This window comes from Canis aureus, chromosome 26 (genome assembly GCF_053574225.1).
Source record: "Canis aureus isolate CA01 chromosome 26, VMU_Caureus_v.1.0, whole genome shotgun sequence".
Classification (NCBI taxonomy): Eukaryota; Metazoa; Chordata; class Mammalia; order Carnivora; family Canidae; genus Canis; species Canis aureus.
Window position 1 is genome coordinate 29,523,395 of NC_135636.1, and position 14,958 is coordinate 29,538,352.

General features: G+C 60.1%; 2 protein-coding genes across 8 annotated transcripts in view; one reads left to right on the forward strand and one right to left on the reverse strand.

Annotated features, from left to right (window-relative positions):
* Positions 1–12,343, forward strand: part of MYH7B (myosin heavy chain 7B) — a 40,647-nt gene extending 28,304 nt beyond the window's left edge. For all 6 annotated transcript variants that reach the window (XM_077872859.1, XM_077872862.1, XM_077872860.1 and 3 more), the window contains 26 exons: positions 223–402; positions 491–623; positions 711–787; positions 1,217–1,304; positions 1,505–1,622; positions 3,142–3,265; positions 3,371–3,507; positions 4,199–4,454; positions 5,333–5,575; positions 6,140–6,316; positions 6,422–6,567; positions 6,911–7,001; positions 7,081–7,470; positions 8,105–8,231; positions 8,325–8,443; positions 8,535–8,731; positions 8,862–9,211; positions 9,378–9,502; positions 9,618–9,733; positions 10,192–10,588; positions 10,669–10,794; positions 10,896–11,066; positions 11,151–11,255; positions 11,338–11,433; positions 11,900–12,037; positions 12,120–12,343. In XM_077872859.1, coding sequence (XP_077728985.1) covers positions 223–402; positions 491–623; positions 711–787; positions 1,217–1,304; positions 1,505–1,622; positions 3,142–3,265; positions 3,371–3,507; positions 4,199–4,454; positions 5,333–5,575; positions 6,140–6,316; positions 6,422–6,567; positions 6,911–7,001; positions 7,081–7,470; positions 8,105–8,231; positions 8,325–8,443; positions 8,535–8,731; positions 8,862–9,211; positions 9,378–9,502; positions 9,618–9,733; positions 10,192–10,588; positions 10,669–10,794; positions 10,896–11,066; positions 11,151–11,255; positions 11,338–11,433; positions 11,900–12,037; positions 12,120–12,131 — 4,239 coding nt within the window. In that variant the 3' untranslated portion in view covers positions 12,132–12,343. The remainder of the gene's footprint in view (positions 1–222; positions 403–490; positions 624–710; positions 788–1,216; positions 1,305–1,504; positions 1,623–3,141; positions 3,266–3,370; positions 3,508–4,198; positions 4,455–5,332; positions 5,576–6,139; positions 6,317–6,421; positions 6,568–6,910; positions 7,002–7,080; positions 7,471–8,104; positions 8,232–8,324; positions 8,444–8,534; positions 8,732–8,861; positions 9,212–9,377; positions 9,503–9,617; positions 9,734–10,191; positions 10,589–10,668; positions 10,795–10,895; positions 11,067–11,150; positions 11,256–11,337; positions 11,434–11,899; positions 12,038–12,119) is intronic.
* The window catches only part of TRPC4AP (transient receptor potential cation channel subfamily C member 4 associated protein), a 69,187-nt gene continuing 66,535 nt past the window's right edge, over positions 12,307–14,958 (reverse strand). For both annotated transcript variants that reach the window (XM_077872866.1, XM_077872865.1), the window contains exons 17-19: positions 14,564–14,676; positions 13,426–13,632; positions 12,307–13,215 (exon numbers count right to left, since the gene is read on the reverse strand). In XM_077872866.1, coding sequence (XP_077728992.1) covers positions 13,078–13,215; positions 13,426–13,632; positions 14,564–14,676 — 458 coding nt within the window. In that variant the 3' untranslated portion in view covers positions 12,307–13,077. The remainder of the gene's footprint in view (positions 13,216–13,425; positions 13,633–14,563; positions 14,677–14,958) is intronic.

Below are 14,958 nucleotides of genomic sequence, written 5' to 3' on the forward strand. Positions count from 1 at the left end.
GAGGACAGCCCAGAGCTGGAGAAGGGGCCTGGCAGCCAAACCACAAACTTCTCTTTTAGAAGACAGGACTCCTGGGTACCTGTCTGGTTTCTGTTCCTCCCAGCAGGGGGTTAGGGGTATGGGGAGGCTTCCAGAAGAAGGGGCTCTAGGATATGGGGATCTGGCCCAGCCAGGATGGGGTTGGCCTCAGGGCAGCCTTTCAGGCTTGTTCCCTGTCCCCAGCCACTGGGCATCCTGTCCATCCTGGAGGAGGAGTGCATGTTCCCCAAGGCCTCAGACGCCAGCTTTCGGGCAAAGCTGTATGACAATCACGCGGGGAAATCACCCAATTTCCAGCAGCCACGGCCTGACAAGAAGCGCAAATACCAGGCCCACTTTGAGGTGGTCCACTACGCAGGCGTGGTAGGTGCCTGTCAGAATCCCAGCCCTCCTCCCTGCTCTTAGTGCACAACCCCCCTTCCCTGCTCAGCACCTGTCTGGTCTCTGCAAGGTGCCTTACAGCATCGTGGGCTGGCTGGAGAAAAACAAGGACCCGCTGAATGAGACGGTGGTCCCTATCTTCCAAAAGTCACAGAACAAGCTCTTGGCTACCCTCTATGAGAACTACGCAGGCTCCTGCTCCAGTGAGTACAGAAGGACAATGTCGCCATCCTGTCGGGTCCTCCCAGAGTGACGTCCCCTGGAGTGACCGGGTCCCCTCTTTCTCCTAGCCGAGCCCCCCAAGTCTGGGGTGAAGGAGAAGCGTAAGAAGGCAGCGTCTTTCCAGACTGTGTCCCAGCTGCACAAGGTGAGGCCCAGGCCGGCCCAAGCAGGCCCTCCCCCGCTGGGCTCCATCCCTGACCCTGCTCTGTCCCTTGCACCCTGGGCGGGCGGCCGTTAAGACTTGCAGTGATGTTTAACTCCTCTCCACGTGAACATCACAGCAAGTCTGTGCTGCTTCCCGTCCCCACGCTGCCTGGGCAGGGAGCTGTGGGGCCACTGGGTGGGGGGACTGATGAGAGAGAATGGAGATGGGGCGGGGGGAGTGAAGGCTTCGGTGACAGTGAGAGGGACCCAGTCAAGCAGAAGAGGGAAGAGGGGCACAAGGAACTGAGTGAAAGGACAGGTGTGCAGAGGCATGCTCAGACGCCTGGCTCTCCAGTCCTTAGCAGGCTGATCCGCTATGGTTTCCAATTCTGCTTCTTGCCCCTCTTGTGCCTTCTCCTCCCACCCCCAGGAGAACCTCAACAAGCTGATGACCAACCTGCGGGCCACACAGCCCCACTTTGTCCGTTGCATTGTCCCCAATGAGAACAAGACCCCAGGTAGTCACCCCAAGGCTGGGTGGGTGGTGTGGGGGCATCAGAGGGAGGGGATAGGGCAGACTTAGAAGCTGGGTCTTCCCTCTCCTCCGGCCCACACCAGTCTCATAGGAAGCTCATGTGTGGGCTGGTGGTCTGTCTCTGGGGCATGGTGGGGTGTTCATGGCCCTCTAACCTTACCCTCTAACCGTCCCCATGTCCAGGGGTCATGGATGCCTTCTTAGTGCTACACCAGCTGCGCTGCAATGGGGTTCTGGAGGGGATCCGGATCTGTCGCCAAGGATTCCCCAACAGGCTGCTCTATGCCGACTTCAGGCAGCGGTGGGTGTCTCCCTGCCCATGCCTCCCTGTTACCCAAAGCCCCCTTGCTCCTCCCTAGGTGGAGGCAGCGGTCTGAGGGAATGGGAAGGGCACACACCAAGCCAAATGGATCCAGGGTCCCAGGACTGAGATTCAGTTCCTGAGGGGAACACTGGGACCAGGGAGATGACTGGGCAGGCTTCTCTGGGGGAGATGGGGACAGCTGAGATGGGAGCGTACTGGGTGGCTTGGGGTAAGTGTTTGAGGTGTAGCCAATAGGCCATGTTGGTAGATTGGATAGGGAATAAGAAAAAGACAAGGATGATCCCAGGTTTTGAGCCTGAGCAACTGGGGAGTTGGTGGTAGATTTACTGAGATACCAAGACGGGGTTTTTTTGTTTTGTTTTGTTTTTGTTTTTTTGGGGGGGGGGTAGAGGGATAGTGGATTGAGTTCCACTTTGAACAAGTCAAGTTTGAAATGTCTTCAGCAGATGTCAGAGAAGAGAAGTCGAAGAGGGGCACACTGAGCTAAGTGTGGATTTGGGAGTTGAGTGAAGGGCCCCCATAGACTAGACTTCATGTGATCCCTCCCCTCCCCAAGTTTGATTTTGTTAAGTTCTAGGCGCCAACAGTTCCCTCTCTCTCCTGAAGTCCCCATGGTCATCCACACTGACCGATCCCTACACACAGACACAAGTGTGGCGGGCATGCTTACACACGTACTTTCTCGTGTGTGTGCACACTGTCAACCTCTCTCCTCCAACCCTTGTTTTGTGAGTTTTTCTCATGTAAAAGAAAGAGAATGCTCCTTGTCAGCAGACATAAGTCTGAACCATCACCTTTTTCTTCTTTTAATTGATTTTTTTTAGAGCAATTTTAGGTTCATAGCAAAATGAAGGGGGAAGTACCTAGATTTCCGATGTACCTGTAACCCTCGCCCCACATGCATAGCCTCCCCCAGGATCAGCATCCTCCACCAGAGTGGGACATTTGTTACAGCTGATGACACACCATAACCACTCAAAGTCTGTAGTTTAGAGTTTGCTCATGGTGGTGGACATTGTGTGGGTTTGGACAAATGTATAGGGACATGTAGCATCACTCGTCGTGTTATGGCTGTGAAATAGCCCATAGCCTAGTGAGCTGTGCTTTGTTCACCAGCCCCCTCAGGAGGGCTCTTCGGATTTCTCTGGCCTTCATAGTGTGGCCACCACCCAGACCCCTGGCCGTGGGCGTGCTAGGAACCCTTGTTCTTGTTTCAGATTCTCCTCAAATGTTCCTTGAGCTTTGATACACCATACTGTATCACCTTTATATTCTTGAAAGTGCGGCATGCCTGTTGTAAACACAATCTCTTAGAGAACTAAAAGAATGCATTTAAATGCAACCCACAGTTTTTAAGCAGAATGTGCTCACACACAACCTCTCCCCCACTGTTGCCACCATGCTCCCCTGCTGGCTCCCCCCGGAGCCTCTGTCTAGCCTCTGCTAAGCTTCCCTGTCTGGCCTCCTCCTCACCAGTGCTTCCCTGCTCTCCCAGGTACCGCATCCTGAACCCCAGTGCCATCCCGGATGACACCTTCATGGACAGCAGGAAGGCCACAGAGAAGCTCCTGGGTTCCCTGGACATTGACCATACCCAGTACCAGTTTGGCCACACCAAGGTCAGGGCACATAGGACTGAGGGCTGGCCGAGGTGTGGGTGGTCACAGTGGACAGGAGCCATGCAGGCAGTTGGGATTTACACCTGGTACGTCTCCTAACCCCAGGTGTTCTTCAAAGCTGGGCTCCTTGGTGTTCTGGAGGAGCTTCGTGACCAGCGTCTGGCCAAGGTTTTGACACTGCTGCAGGCACGGAGCCGGGGCCGCCTCATGCGCCTCGAATACCAGCGCCTGCTTGGGGGCAGGTGTGTGTGGGATGGGAGCAGGGGCCAGGAATGGGGGCAGGACCCCCAGGCTCGCCACACTCACCTTCTCTGTCATCTGGGTCAGCTTATCCCCCGGGGCTGGCCAGGTGGCTCTGAAGGGGCAAGGTTCTGTTTTATGCACCTCACGGGCCAGTTTGCATTTCCTCCCCTCAAAAAGCGGGGCAAGAGCACCTTTCTCTCCACTGCAGGCTACCCAGAGTGTGGCCCAAACGATAATAATGACCCGCAATGTTTTCCAAGACTCTAAGTGCCAGGTCCCAGGCAAGAGGCATTATTTGCATTATGTTGGTTAAAGTGCTCCCATGGAGGTGGGCACTGTGATTATCTCCAGCAGCAGCAGAAGGGCCGTGTGAGTCTGAGACCAACTAAGACTGCCCCAGGGCCCACAGTGTATCTGGGTACATTCCTGGTATCTTCAGGACACTTGCAAGGGCACCAGGACATTTAGGGCTTGTGAGCCCTTGGCCTGGAGGCAGGCCATCTGCCCTTCAGCCTCTTTCTCTCTCGACCTCACCTATAAAGCAGAGGCATTAGACCCCCTTGGAAGGGCTGCTGGGAAGATGAAAAGAGATCACATGCTTAAGTGTTGAGTAGGAGCCTCGCCCAGGGCAGGTGCCCTCTGAGGGGATAGCCCCAAGCCTCCCAGCCACTCGTGGCTTTCCCTCCCCAGGGACGCGCTGTTTACCATCCAGTGGAATATCCGTGCCTTCAACGCTGTCAAGAACTGGTCATGGATGAAGCTCTTTTTCAAGATGAAGCCATTGCTGCGCTCAGCGCAGGCAGAGGAGGAGCTGGCAGCCCTGCGGGCAGAGCTGCGGGGACTGCGAGGGGCGCTGGCCACGGCGGAGGCCAAGCGCCAGGAGCTAGAGGAGACACACGTCAGTGTCACCCAGGAGAAGAACGACCTGGCCCTGCAGCTGCAGGCAGTGAGTGGGAGAAGGGAAGAGAGGGGTTTCCCCTGGTGACCTGTGCCCCCTGGCACCCCAGAGAACCCCAGGCTGCATTGAGGAAATACATAATCACCCCCTCCCCGGCCAGGGGGTACCTGGTACACCGTGGGTGCTCTGGATCTGGATCTTTCTTCCCAGTCCCAGATGTGCTGGGAGCTGTGGCTGGTGTGCTCACGTCCATGCTTAGCGACCCACCCCCCCCCCGCCCCAGAGTCTGTCCATGTGTCCTGATGCTCCTGAACCAGTGCTCTCTGGGCTCCCTGCTGGAGCCACGGTGGAGCCCCCTCTTCCCTGCCCTCCCTGAGACACCCCTGCTCCCTGCTTGCGGGAACCCAGGTGGCAGGGACCTGGGGTCTGGAATCTCCCCAAGCCACAGAGCCATTCCTTCCTGCCGCAAACCTTGAGTCTCACCTGTGTGCCAGGCCTCATGGTGGCTCTGGAGACATGGTGGTGGGAAGGCAGGGTGTGGTCACCAAATTCAGCTGCTAGTGCAGGGGGGTGTGAGGCAGCCAGGTGGTGAGGAAACAGGTTGAGGTGGGAGAGAAGGCCTCAGCCTAGAGCTTCTCCCCTAGAGCCTTTGTTGGGATGTCCCTCTGGGCTGTCCCCAGCCTGTGTGATGGAGGTTCCCCTCTCCAGGGTACCACTTCTGCCCCTGCCCTCCCATCTCCTCAAGCCCACTCTCATTCTACCACCCTTGAGCCCCCTGGGGCCACAAGCAGGAAGGTCACAGGCATTCCTGTTCCCCAGAGCCCAGTTCGCATGGCTGTCAGACCTCTGCCCGGGCACATGAACCTCCTGCTCCAGGTCCTAGCCTGGGGTCCCTTGGCTGGCTCATTCCCCACGTCCCTCTCCAGGAGCAGGACAACTTGGCAGATGCAGAGGAGCGCTGCCACTTGCTGATCAAGTCCAAGGTGCAGCTGGAGGCGAAGGTGAAGGAGCTGAGTGAGCGGCTGGAGGATGAGGAGGAGGTGAACGCCGACCTGGCTGCCCGCCGGCGCAAGCTGGAGGATGAGTGCACGGAGCTCAAGAAGGACATTGATGACCTGGAGCTGACGCTGGCCAAGGCAGAGAAGGAGAAACAAGCCACAGAGAACAAGGTGTGGGCCTGGCTGGGGCTTCTCTCTCTCTCCCGGCTCGAGGGCATGCCTGCTGGGTGGCCTTGGGCAGCTTGCTTCCTCTCTGTGGGCCTCAGTTTGCTCATCTGCCCAATGGGGTTCATAGCAGTACTTACCTTGTTAGAGTGGTGGGGGAATTCAGTGTGTAACCAGCTTCTGCTAGCACTCACCCCGGGCTTTGCACATGGCAGTGCTCTGCAGATGCTGGCATTTGTCATCCATCCTGGCCAGCAAGCCTCTTGAGGGGTAGGAAGCTGCTTTCCCAGCTCCGCAGCCCCTAGAGGCCTCTGATGCCATGTGCTGCTGGGGCACTGGGGGGGGAAAGGAGGCTGGGAGTGGGCTGCTTGCTCAGGTGCTCCCAGGGGAAGCCAGGACTGTCTAGAACATGTTACACTGAAGGAAACTGGCATCTATTGATAATTGAAGCTCAGGGTGAAGTGAGTTGCTCCAGGCCCTCTAGTTGGAAGGGGCGGATACTGTGACCTGGTGTGGTGGCTTCTCAGACCACAGTGTGGGAGGGGCATCCTCACGATGACCCTGGCACAGGTGAAGAACCTGACAGAGGAGATGGCGGCCCTGGACGAGTCAGTGGCCCGACTGACCAAGGAAAAGAAGGCATTGCAGGAGGCCCACCAGCAGGCCCTGGGTGACCTGCAGGCCGAGGAGGACCGTGTGAGCGCACTGGCCAAGGCCAAGCTCCGGCTGGAGCAGCAAGTGGAAGATGTGAGTCCCGGCCACAGTAGAGGCCTGTGTAGTGGGGCTGGAGCAGCTGGGACGATGGCTTGCCATGCCTGGTGGCTGAGCCTGCCCACCCCTCTGGCTTCACAGCTGGAGTGCTCCCTGGAGCAAGAGAAGAAGCTGCGCATGGACACAGAGCGGGCGAAGCGCAAGCTTGAGGGTGACCTGAAACTGACGCAGGAGTCGGTGACAGACGCTGCCCAGGACAAGCAGCAGCTGGAGGAGAAGCTCAAGAAGTAGGGATGGGGTTGGGGGGGGCGGGCAGCAGACCTGACCCCCTGGCCTGCAGGCAGTCTCCGAAGCCTGTGCCCCATTTCTACCTCTGGACTCTATGGTCACTTCTGCATCCCTGTGGAAGTTGAATATGGAGGATGGAGGATGGAGGCGGGGATCACTAGGGTGTAGGCAGGCTCCAGGCTGGGGATTTGAGAGGGATGGCGGGGGTGGGGTGAGGCCCCTTAGGGCTTGGTGCCCCAGGCAGGGAGCAGGGAGGTGGGAGGGCTGGGAGGCGGGGGGGACGTCCAGGAAGGTTGATGGAAGGTCAGCCCTGCCCTGGCTCACACCTCGCACGACCTCCAGGAAGGACTCGGAGTTAAGTCAGCTGAACCTGCGGGTGGAGGATGAACAGCTCCTTGGGGCGCAGCTACAGAAGAAGATCAAGGAACTGCAGGTGTGTATGGGGCACGGGGGTGGGAACGGCCAGGGCCAGAGGCCCATGGAGGTGACTGCTGCCATCTGCCCATCCCCAGGCTAGGGCAGAGGAGCTGGAAGAGGAGCTGGAGGCCGAGCGGGCGGCCCGGGCCCGCGTGGAGAAGCAGAGGGCCGAAGTGGCCCGGGAGCTGGAGGAGCTGAGCGAGCGGCTGGAGGAGGCTGGCGGGGCGTCGGCGGGGCAGCGGGAGGGGTGCCGCAAGCGGGAGGCCGAGCTGGGCCGGCTGCGGCGGGAGCTGGAGGAAGCAGCGCTGCGGCACGAGGCCACCGTGGCTGCCCTGCGCCGCAAGCAGGCCGAGAGCGCGGCCGAGCTGGGCGAGCAGGTGGACAGTCTGCAGCGGGTGCGGCAGAAGCTGGAGAAGGAGAAGAGCGAGCTCCGCATGGAGGTGGATGATCTGGGCGCCAACGTGGAGACTCTGGCCCGTGGCAAGGTGTCCGCCCCCTTCCTGACCCAGCCTCCGACCCCACCTGCTGAGCTCCCATCCCATACCCAGCTTGACTCTGAGCTGATTCTACTCCGGTGGTGACCCCACCCACTGACCACCCCCTGCCAGCGCTGACCCTGGACCTGATCCTGTCCCCTGACCTACTCACCTGTCCTGCAGCCCTAGCCCCACGCCAGTCCTGACCTCAAACCCTAACTCCTAATAAACTCTGTGCCCTGACTCCAGGTCATTTGTGACCTAGCATCTAATTTTAATGTCTCAGTCCTTGATCTCTATCTTGTTTGTCGCAAACCCAGCACCCAACCTTGACCCCTGACCTTTGTACCACCAGTTCTGACAGCTGACCTCTGACTCTAGGATCCCAGACTCACCCTGGCCCTCTCACTTCTGACACCCATCTTTTTAAACCATGGTTCAAAAAAATAAAAAAATAAAAAAAAATAAACCGTGGTCCAGCAGACTCTCTGACCCTGAATTGGGGGTTCTGCTTTTCCATTTGCTTCCCGGGCCTGTGTCTAGCCTCCTAGTTCCCAACCCCAGGGTCCCAGCCTCCGACTGGCAGCCTGGGACACTGCTGGTGATGGGCAAATGTGTTCTGACTCCTGATCCTGGGTCCCAGGCCAGTGCGGAGAAGCTGTGCCGGACCTATGAGGATCAGCTGAGTGAGGCCAAGGTCAAGGTGGAAGAGCTGCAGCGGCAGCTGGTGGATGCCAGCACTCAGCGGGGGCGGCTGCAGACCGAGAGTGGTGAGGCCAGGGGCTCAGCTGGGCCACCCCAGGGCCTTGGGGCCACCCCTCTCAGGGGCCAAATGACCTGCGGGCTCACTCCTTCGTGTGCAGGGGAGCTGAGCCGCCTGCTGGAGGAGAAGGAGTCTCTGATTAGCCAGCTGAGCCGGGGGAAGGCCTCTGCCACCCAGAGCCTAGAGGAACTGCGGCGGCAGCTGGAAGAGGAGAGCAAGGTGGGCCAGTCACGGGCTGCCCCCAAGCAGGCAGGGTGGGCACTAGGGCCACTGGCCTAGCCCTGTGCTGAGGTTCCCAAGGTCCCTGCAGGCCAAGAGTGCGCTGGCCCATGCTGTCCAGGCTCTGCGGCACGACTGTGACCTCTTGCGAGAGCAGCACGAGGAGGAGGCAGAGGCCCAGGCTGAGCTGCAGCGGCTACTGTCCAAGGCCAATGCCGAGGTGGCCCAGTGGCGGAGCAAGTATGAGGCAGACGCCATCCAGAGGACCGAGGAGCTGGAGGAGGCCAAGTGAGTGTCTTGCCCACAGGCCCGACACCACGAAGGGGTGGTGCCCAAGCCTCGGAGCCATCAGGGGGCAGGTGGGGGGGCAGATCTGGGGACTGCTGCCAGCCTCCCACCATCGGCTCCCGTGGCCTAGAAAGAAGCTGGCACTGCGGCTGCAGGAAGCAGAGGAGGGAGTGGAGGCTGCTCATGCCAAGTGCTCCTCCCTGGAGAAGGCCAAGCTGCGACTGCAGACGGAGTCAGAGGACGTGACCCTTGAGCTGGAGCGGGCCACCTCAGCGGCTGCTGCACTAGACAAGAAGCAGCGGCACTTGGAGCGGGCACTGGAGGAGCGGCGGAGGCAGGAGGAGGAGACGCAGCGGGAGCTGGAGGCTGCCCAGAGGGAGGCCCGCGGCCTGGGCACTGAGCTTTTCCGGCTGCGGCACAGCCATGAGGAGGCGCTGGAGGCCCTGGAGACGCTCAAGCGGGAGAACAAGAACCTGCAGGGTATGCTGCCCTCCTCCCCCGCCCCTGCTTGGGGTCAGAGAGCTGTGTTGCTGGGGTCAGCAGGAGTGCCCCAGCGGGGTTCCCCTGGAATAAGGAGTGAATGAAATGACCTGGGTTGGAGCTGAAGGCTGGGGCATCGCACCTCATTGTGCTGTTCACTCTGCAGAGGAGATCAGTGACCTCACAGACCAAGTCAGCCTCAGCGGGAAGAGCATCCAGGAACTGGAGAAAGCCAAAAAGGCTCTGGAAGGGGAGAAGAGTGAACTCCAGGCCGCACTGGAGGAGGCGGAGGTTAGGGGCTGACCAGAGGGTTGGGGTGGCCACTGGCCTGCTCCCCAGGCCTCTGTTCTTCTGTGACGCATGCTCTGCAACCCCTCCCTGCAATCCTCCCTGTTCTGCACTCCAGGGAGCTCTAGAGCTGGAGGAGACCAAGACTCTGAGGATCCAGCTGGAGCTATCCCAGGTCAAGGCTGAGGTGGACCGGAAACTGGCCGAGAAAGATGAGGAGTGCACTAACTTGAGGTTTGGCTAGAGTCCTCCCTATCCACCACACTCGGGGCTCCACTCCTCCTCTGGGGGTGGACACCTCTCCCATCCCAGCTGCCTGAGGGCAGGAGAAAGGCAGGCTAGCAGTGTTTGCCAGGCCCCTCTGTGCCTGCCGACACTTAAAAGTTTGCCCCTCCTCTGGGCCTGTCAAGGGCAAGACTATCGTCCCCAGTCTAGAGTGAACTTCAGAAGCTAAAGGACTTGCTCAAGGTTCCATAATGCAGGTAGATCCCAGGTTCAGCCTGCGTCTGGCTGGAGTTTCACTTTTGTCAATGAACTTACTTGGGGGTGCTGGTATGGGGTGGGGACAGGTCACTTCCACAATGGGCTCCCGTCTGCAGCATTCCTTGGGCATCTGTAAGAGCAGGTCCAGTGCCTGTACCTGCCCCCTTCTCCTAGGCCGAGACCCTTCCTGCCCTTCCTCCTTCCCACAGGCGCAACCACCAGCGGGCAGTGGAGTCCCTGCAGGCATCCCTGGATGCAGAGACCAGGGCCCGCAATGAGGCGCTGCGGCTCAAGAAGAAGATGGAGGGCGACCTCAACGACCTGGAGCTGCAGCTGGGCCATGCCACCCGCCAGGCCATGGAGGCCCAGGCAGCCACACGGCTGCTGCAGGCCCAACTCAAGGAGGAACAGGCGGGGCGGGACGAGGAGCAGCGGCTGGTGGCTGAGCTCCGGGAACAGGCACAGGCCCTAGAGCGGCGGGCGGCACTATTGGCCGCAGAGCTGGAGGAGCTGCGGGCTGCGCTGGAGCAGGGCGAGCGCAGCCGGCGGCTGGCTGAGCAGGAGCTGCTGGAGGCCACCGAGCGCCTTAACCTCCTGCACTCGCAGGTGGGGCCCAGAAGGGTACAGGGAGGCTGAGGGCTGACTCAGGGCAGCAGGCCGACTCTGAGGCCCTGCTTCCCCCCCAGAACACAGGCCTCCTGAACCAGAAAAAGAAGCTAGAGGTGGATCTGACCCAGCTGAGTGGGGAGGTGGAGGAGGCTGCCCAGGAGAGGCGGGAAGCCGAGGAGAAGGCCAAAAAGGCCATCACCGATGTGAGTCCGAGCTGGGGCCGTGGGGTGCTGGAGTGGAGTTCACCTAGACTTTCACCTCCTGACCATGCCACCTCCCCCACCAACTCGCGCTCCACCCACAGGCGGCCATGATGGCAGAGGAACTGAAGAAGGAGCAGGACACGAGCGCACACCTGGAACGGATGAAGAAGACCCTGGAGCAGACGGTACGGGAGCTACAGGCCCGGCTTGAGGAGGCGGAACAAGCTGCCCTCCGTGGTGGGAAGAAGCAGGTGCAGAAGCTGGAGGCCAAGGTGTGTGCATTCCTTCCAGTCCTTTTCCTTGCAGGGTGGGCCAGCCCAGGCTCCGGGCAGTGGGCCCATCTCTGGTGCTCATAGGTGAGGGAGCTGGAGGCCGAGCTTGATGCAGAGCAGAAGAAGCATGCTGAGGCCCTCAAAGGGGTGCGGAAACATGAGCGCCGGGTCAAGGAGCTCGTGTACCAGGTGGGTGGCTAGGTCCATCTCAAGGGGTGACCCCAGAGCCGGCATGGTTGGTGTGAGGCCTGAATCGCTCTTGCCTGCCTAGGCTGAGGAGGACAGGAAGAACCTGGCCCGCATGCAGGACCTAGTGGAGAAGCTGCAGAGCAAAGTCAAGAGCTACAAACGGCAGTTTGAGGAGGCGGTGAGTGGCCTGGAATCTGGGCAGCCAGAGTCTGGAAGTTTGTGACTCAACTGCAGCGTCACTCCCAGGCTCCATAGCCAGAGATGGCAGCGGTGGTCAGCCCCACTCCGTCTCTCGGCCATGGGTGGCTCTGTGTGTAGGCAGGCTGTCCCTAAAGGACAGTGACCTGACTGTCCCAGTGCGAAGAGGGACAATTCACTAACCGCTTTGGCTGGAGACAGAACCCAGCTCTGTGTCTGGGGCGACCCCGCCCCGCCATGCCTTCCCCCTCTGTGCACCTCTGGAAGAAGCACTCACACCCCCTCCTTCCTGCCATGGGTACTGGTGAAGGGGAAAAACGGGAGCAGGAGGTGGTGGCGGCAGCAGTTGAGGACCAGGAGAAGCCAGCCCCCTCTGGAGGTTCGGGGGGACCAGACTGAGCCTGTCTCAGTTACCGAAGGGTGACTGGGCCTGCCTGTGCCCCCAGGAACAGCAGGCCAGTACCAACCTGGCCAAGTACCGCAAGGCCCAGCACGAGCTGGATGACGCAGAGGAGCGGGCAGACATGGCAGAAACCCAGGCCAACAAGCTGCGGGCACGGACCCGGGATGCCCTGGGGCCCAAGGTGAGGGGCTGCATGGGGCGCCCCTGCCCTCTGCCTGGGGGGAAGGGGGGGGTGTGCAGCTCAGCCACTCCTATCCCCTCAGCACAAGGAGTGATGCCTGAGTTCCTGGGCTCTGCAGACACCGCCTCTTCACGCAGTCAGCCCCAAGCCCCGCTGTCCCCAGAATAAATGCTCGCGTCTGCAGCTCCAGCTGGCTGCCTTCTCCTTCTTTGAGGTTCAGGAGAAGAAAGGAACACATGGTCCTTGGACAAAAGTCAGGGCCACATCAGTCATTTAAAATAAAGTTCTTTAATAGTCTCCATTTAATCGGTTTATTTGTTGTTAATAAATTGGCAACACAAGGAGGGGCCCAGGGTGTGCTCCTAGCCAGGCTCCTGTGTGTGTGGGCTCAGGCAGGAGACGCTGCTCTGGGGCAGGGCACAGCCACCCTGTGCCGCAAGGGATGGAAGAAAAAGGCCCTCACTTCTAGGGGAACCCCCTGGGATGAACGCAGCGGCCAGTGAGCAAACAGAACCAGAGGTGCTAAAGGAAAACAAGGGAGGGAGGGACAAATGGGCAGAGGTGGGGGAAGGCAGCGTCCTCTGGTAGCCCCCACCCCTGCCTGGTGGGGAGGAGGGGCTCAGAAGCCTTTGCCTGGGTCCAAAGGCCGGAGCAAGCTTGGCTCACAGATTGGAGGAGGGTGCCCATATCTCCCTCCCCACCCCAGGACTGACAGCCAAGAGACTGGGCAAGAGCTCAGACAGAGCTATTTTTAAGAGTTCCCTTACCTCTGGGTGGGCCAGGGCCCCAGGGTTCTGAAGAAAGGGTGGGCGCAGCATCCCTGTCCTTATGGCGATCGTGAGGGAACCGAGGCTCCCCAAGGACCTGGGGCTTCTAGATGCTCCCTCCCACCAAGCCTGGACCTGAAGACCTGGGGCAGGCAGAGTAGCGGGGAGGCGAGAGGGGGGTGGGGGCGTGGACAGGGCACGGCGTGTGGCACACGTACCCACGCTCACCCACACTGGCCCTGGCCCGGCAGCCTCCCGAGGCCTGGCCTAAGGTCACTCCTCGGTGAAGTCCCTGTCTATGTCCATGTAGGGCTCCTCAATGTAGCTGACAAGGGCAGAGGGTGACTGGCGGTCTGGGTTCAACAGGATGGACACGGTCTCTTTCCAGTATGAGAAGCTGATGCAGGAGCTCTGCGCAAAGAGAGTGGGGCTGGTGGGGGAGCGCCTGGAGGACCCAGGTTGAACCCAGCACCCCGTGGGGAGGGCCTCGGTAAGGGGACAAAGAGCTGCCCACAACATGGCCCAGGCGGGGACCACGCACCCTGGATGCCCCTCGGAGGGGCCCTGGGGCTGTGTGCCCACAGCACATGCACCAACTACTAGGGCTGAGGGAGAACTCACGTTCTCCAGGCAGGTGCTGTCCTTGTCCTTGTGCAGGTAATGCTGCTGCCAGAAGCGCAGCAGGTTGTGGAAGTTGTTAAGCAGGAAGCCGGGGTACTTCTTGCTGTGTTCCATCCGCTGCAGCAGCCGCAGGTACAGGGGCAGCCTCTCTTTCCGGCGGGCCAGCATCAGGATCACCAGGCTGGTGTTGAGGCAGCTGACGTTCTCCTGCAGGGCACCGGGCCATCCAGGTTAGGTGCGGGTAGGCAGCCCCAGTGGCCCCCAGTGGACCTGGGGTGTCACGCGGCAGGGAGAAGGGTGGCCCACGCCCCAACCCTGTGGGGCCCTGGCAGAGCTCACAGGCCACGCACGCCCCAAGCTGCCCCGGCACACACCTGAGAGGACGGGGGAAGGAAGGCCGCCAGTGGGCCGCCCTGACCACCTTCCTGTCCCTCTGCCACCCACCACCCATCCCCACGCTGGTGGGGCCATCGTCGTTGGTCCAGTGAGAGGCCGCTCCTCTTCCAGAGTCAGCTCAGGCATTGCTTCCTCCTGGGAGCTCTGGTTCCTGGAGCTTCGATCCCCAGGGTAGGGCGGGGTGCCTGCCTTAGGTGCGGCTACCTCACTCCCTAACTTGTGCTCGGAACTAGGCTGGGGGCGGCTCAAGGGAAGGGGCTCGCGCTCTCTGGTTCACTACAGCCCCAGCCCAGTGCCCAGCCGCAGTGTATGTTAGCTGAAGGAACAGAGAACCACCTCTGAGCCTACAGCATCACCCCCATTTTAGAAAAGAGAGTGAAGACACAGAAGGGATAGCCATGATTAGTTAGGGAGGGGGTGGGAGGCAATATCAAGTCCAACTCCAAAGCCTGGAAGGGGCACCAAGAGCACTGGATTGGGAGTCAAGAATGCAGTGCAGTGCCAATCCTGACCCATCCATGACCCCGGAGACTTGTTCCCTCCTTAGGCCCTGTCTATAAAATGGGGCACTGATCCCTGTCAGGAAAAAGTCGTCAGAATAGCTGGCAGGGTTTCCCAGGAACCAACAGATGGATCAAGATATGCTTCTAGGGTGAAGGTGGGAAAGATCAACCGTTGGGCTCTGGGATGAGGGAAACGGTCTCCAATCTCTTTCCCAGTGTGGGGCCACAGAGCATCTCACCTGGGTCAGAGTCTGCACGTGGATGATGTTGATGAGGCGGAAGAGGAAGGACATCTGCGTGGGCACCTGGGATATGTAGGCAAGCAGGCGGCACTCAGACAGGACCTCGGCAACTGGGGACAGAGAAGCAGAGGTGTGCTGGCAGGCTTGGAAGCTGGTCTATGGCTCAGGCCCAGCGATCTGCTATTCAGGCTTCCAGCCAGGACCCCTCCCACTGCTGGGGCCCGGACTCTGGAGCTGGGAGCCCCCACTGTGAAAGAGACCACAGGAGAGGGTAGCTGCAGCGGGAACACATGTCTCCAGCTGTGCTGCCTCCCAGGCTGAGCCCATGGTCTCAGGAAGTCCCACTAGGAGCTGACCGCCACCTCTTCCCATAGTCAGTGCAAGGGCTGCCT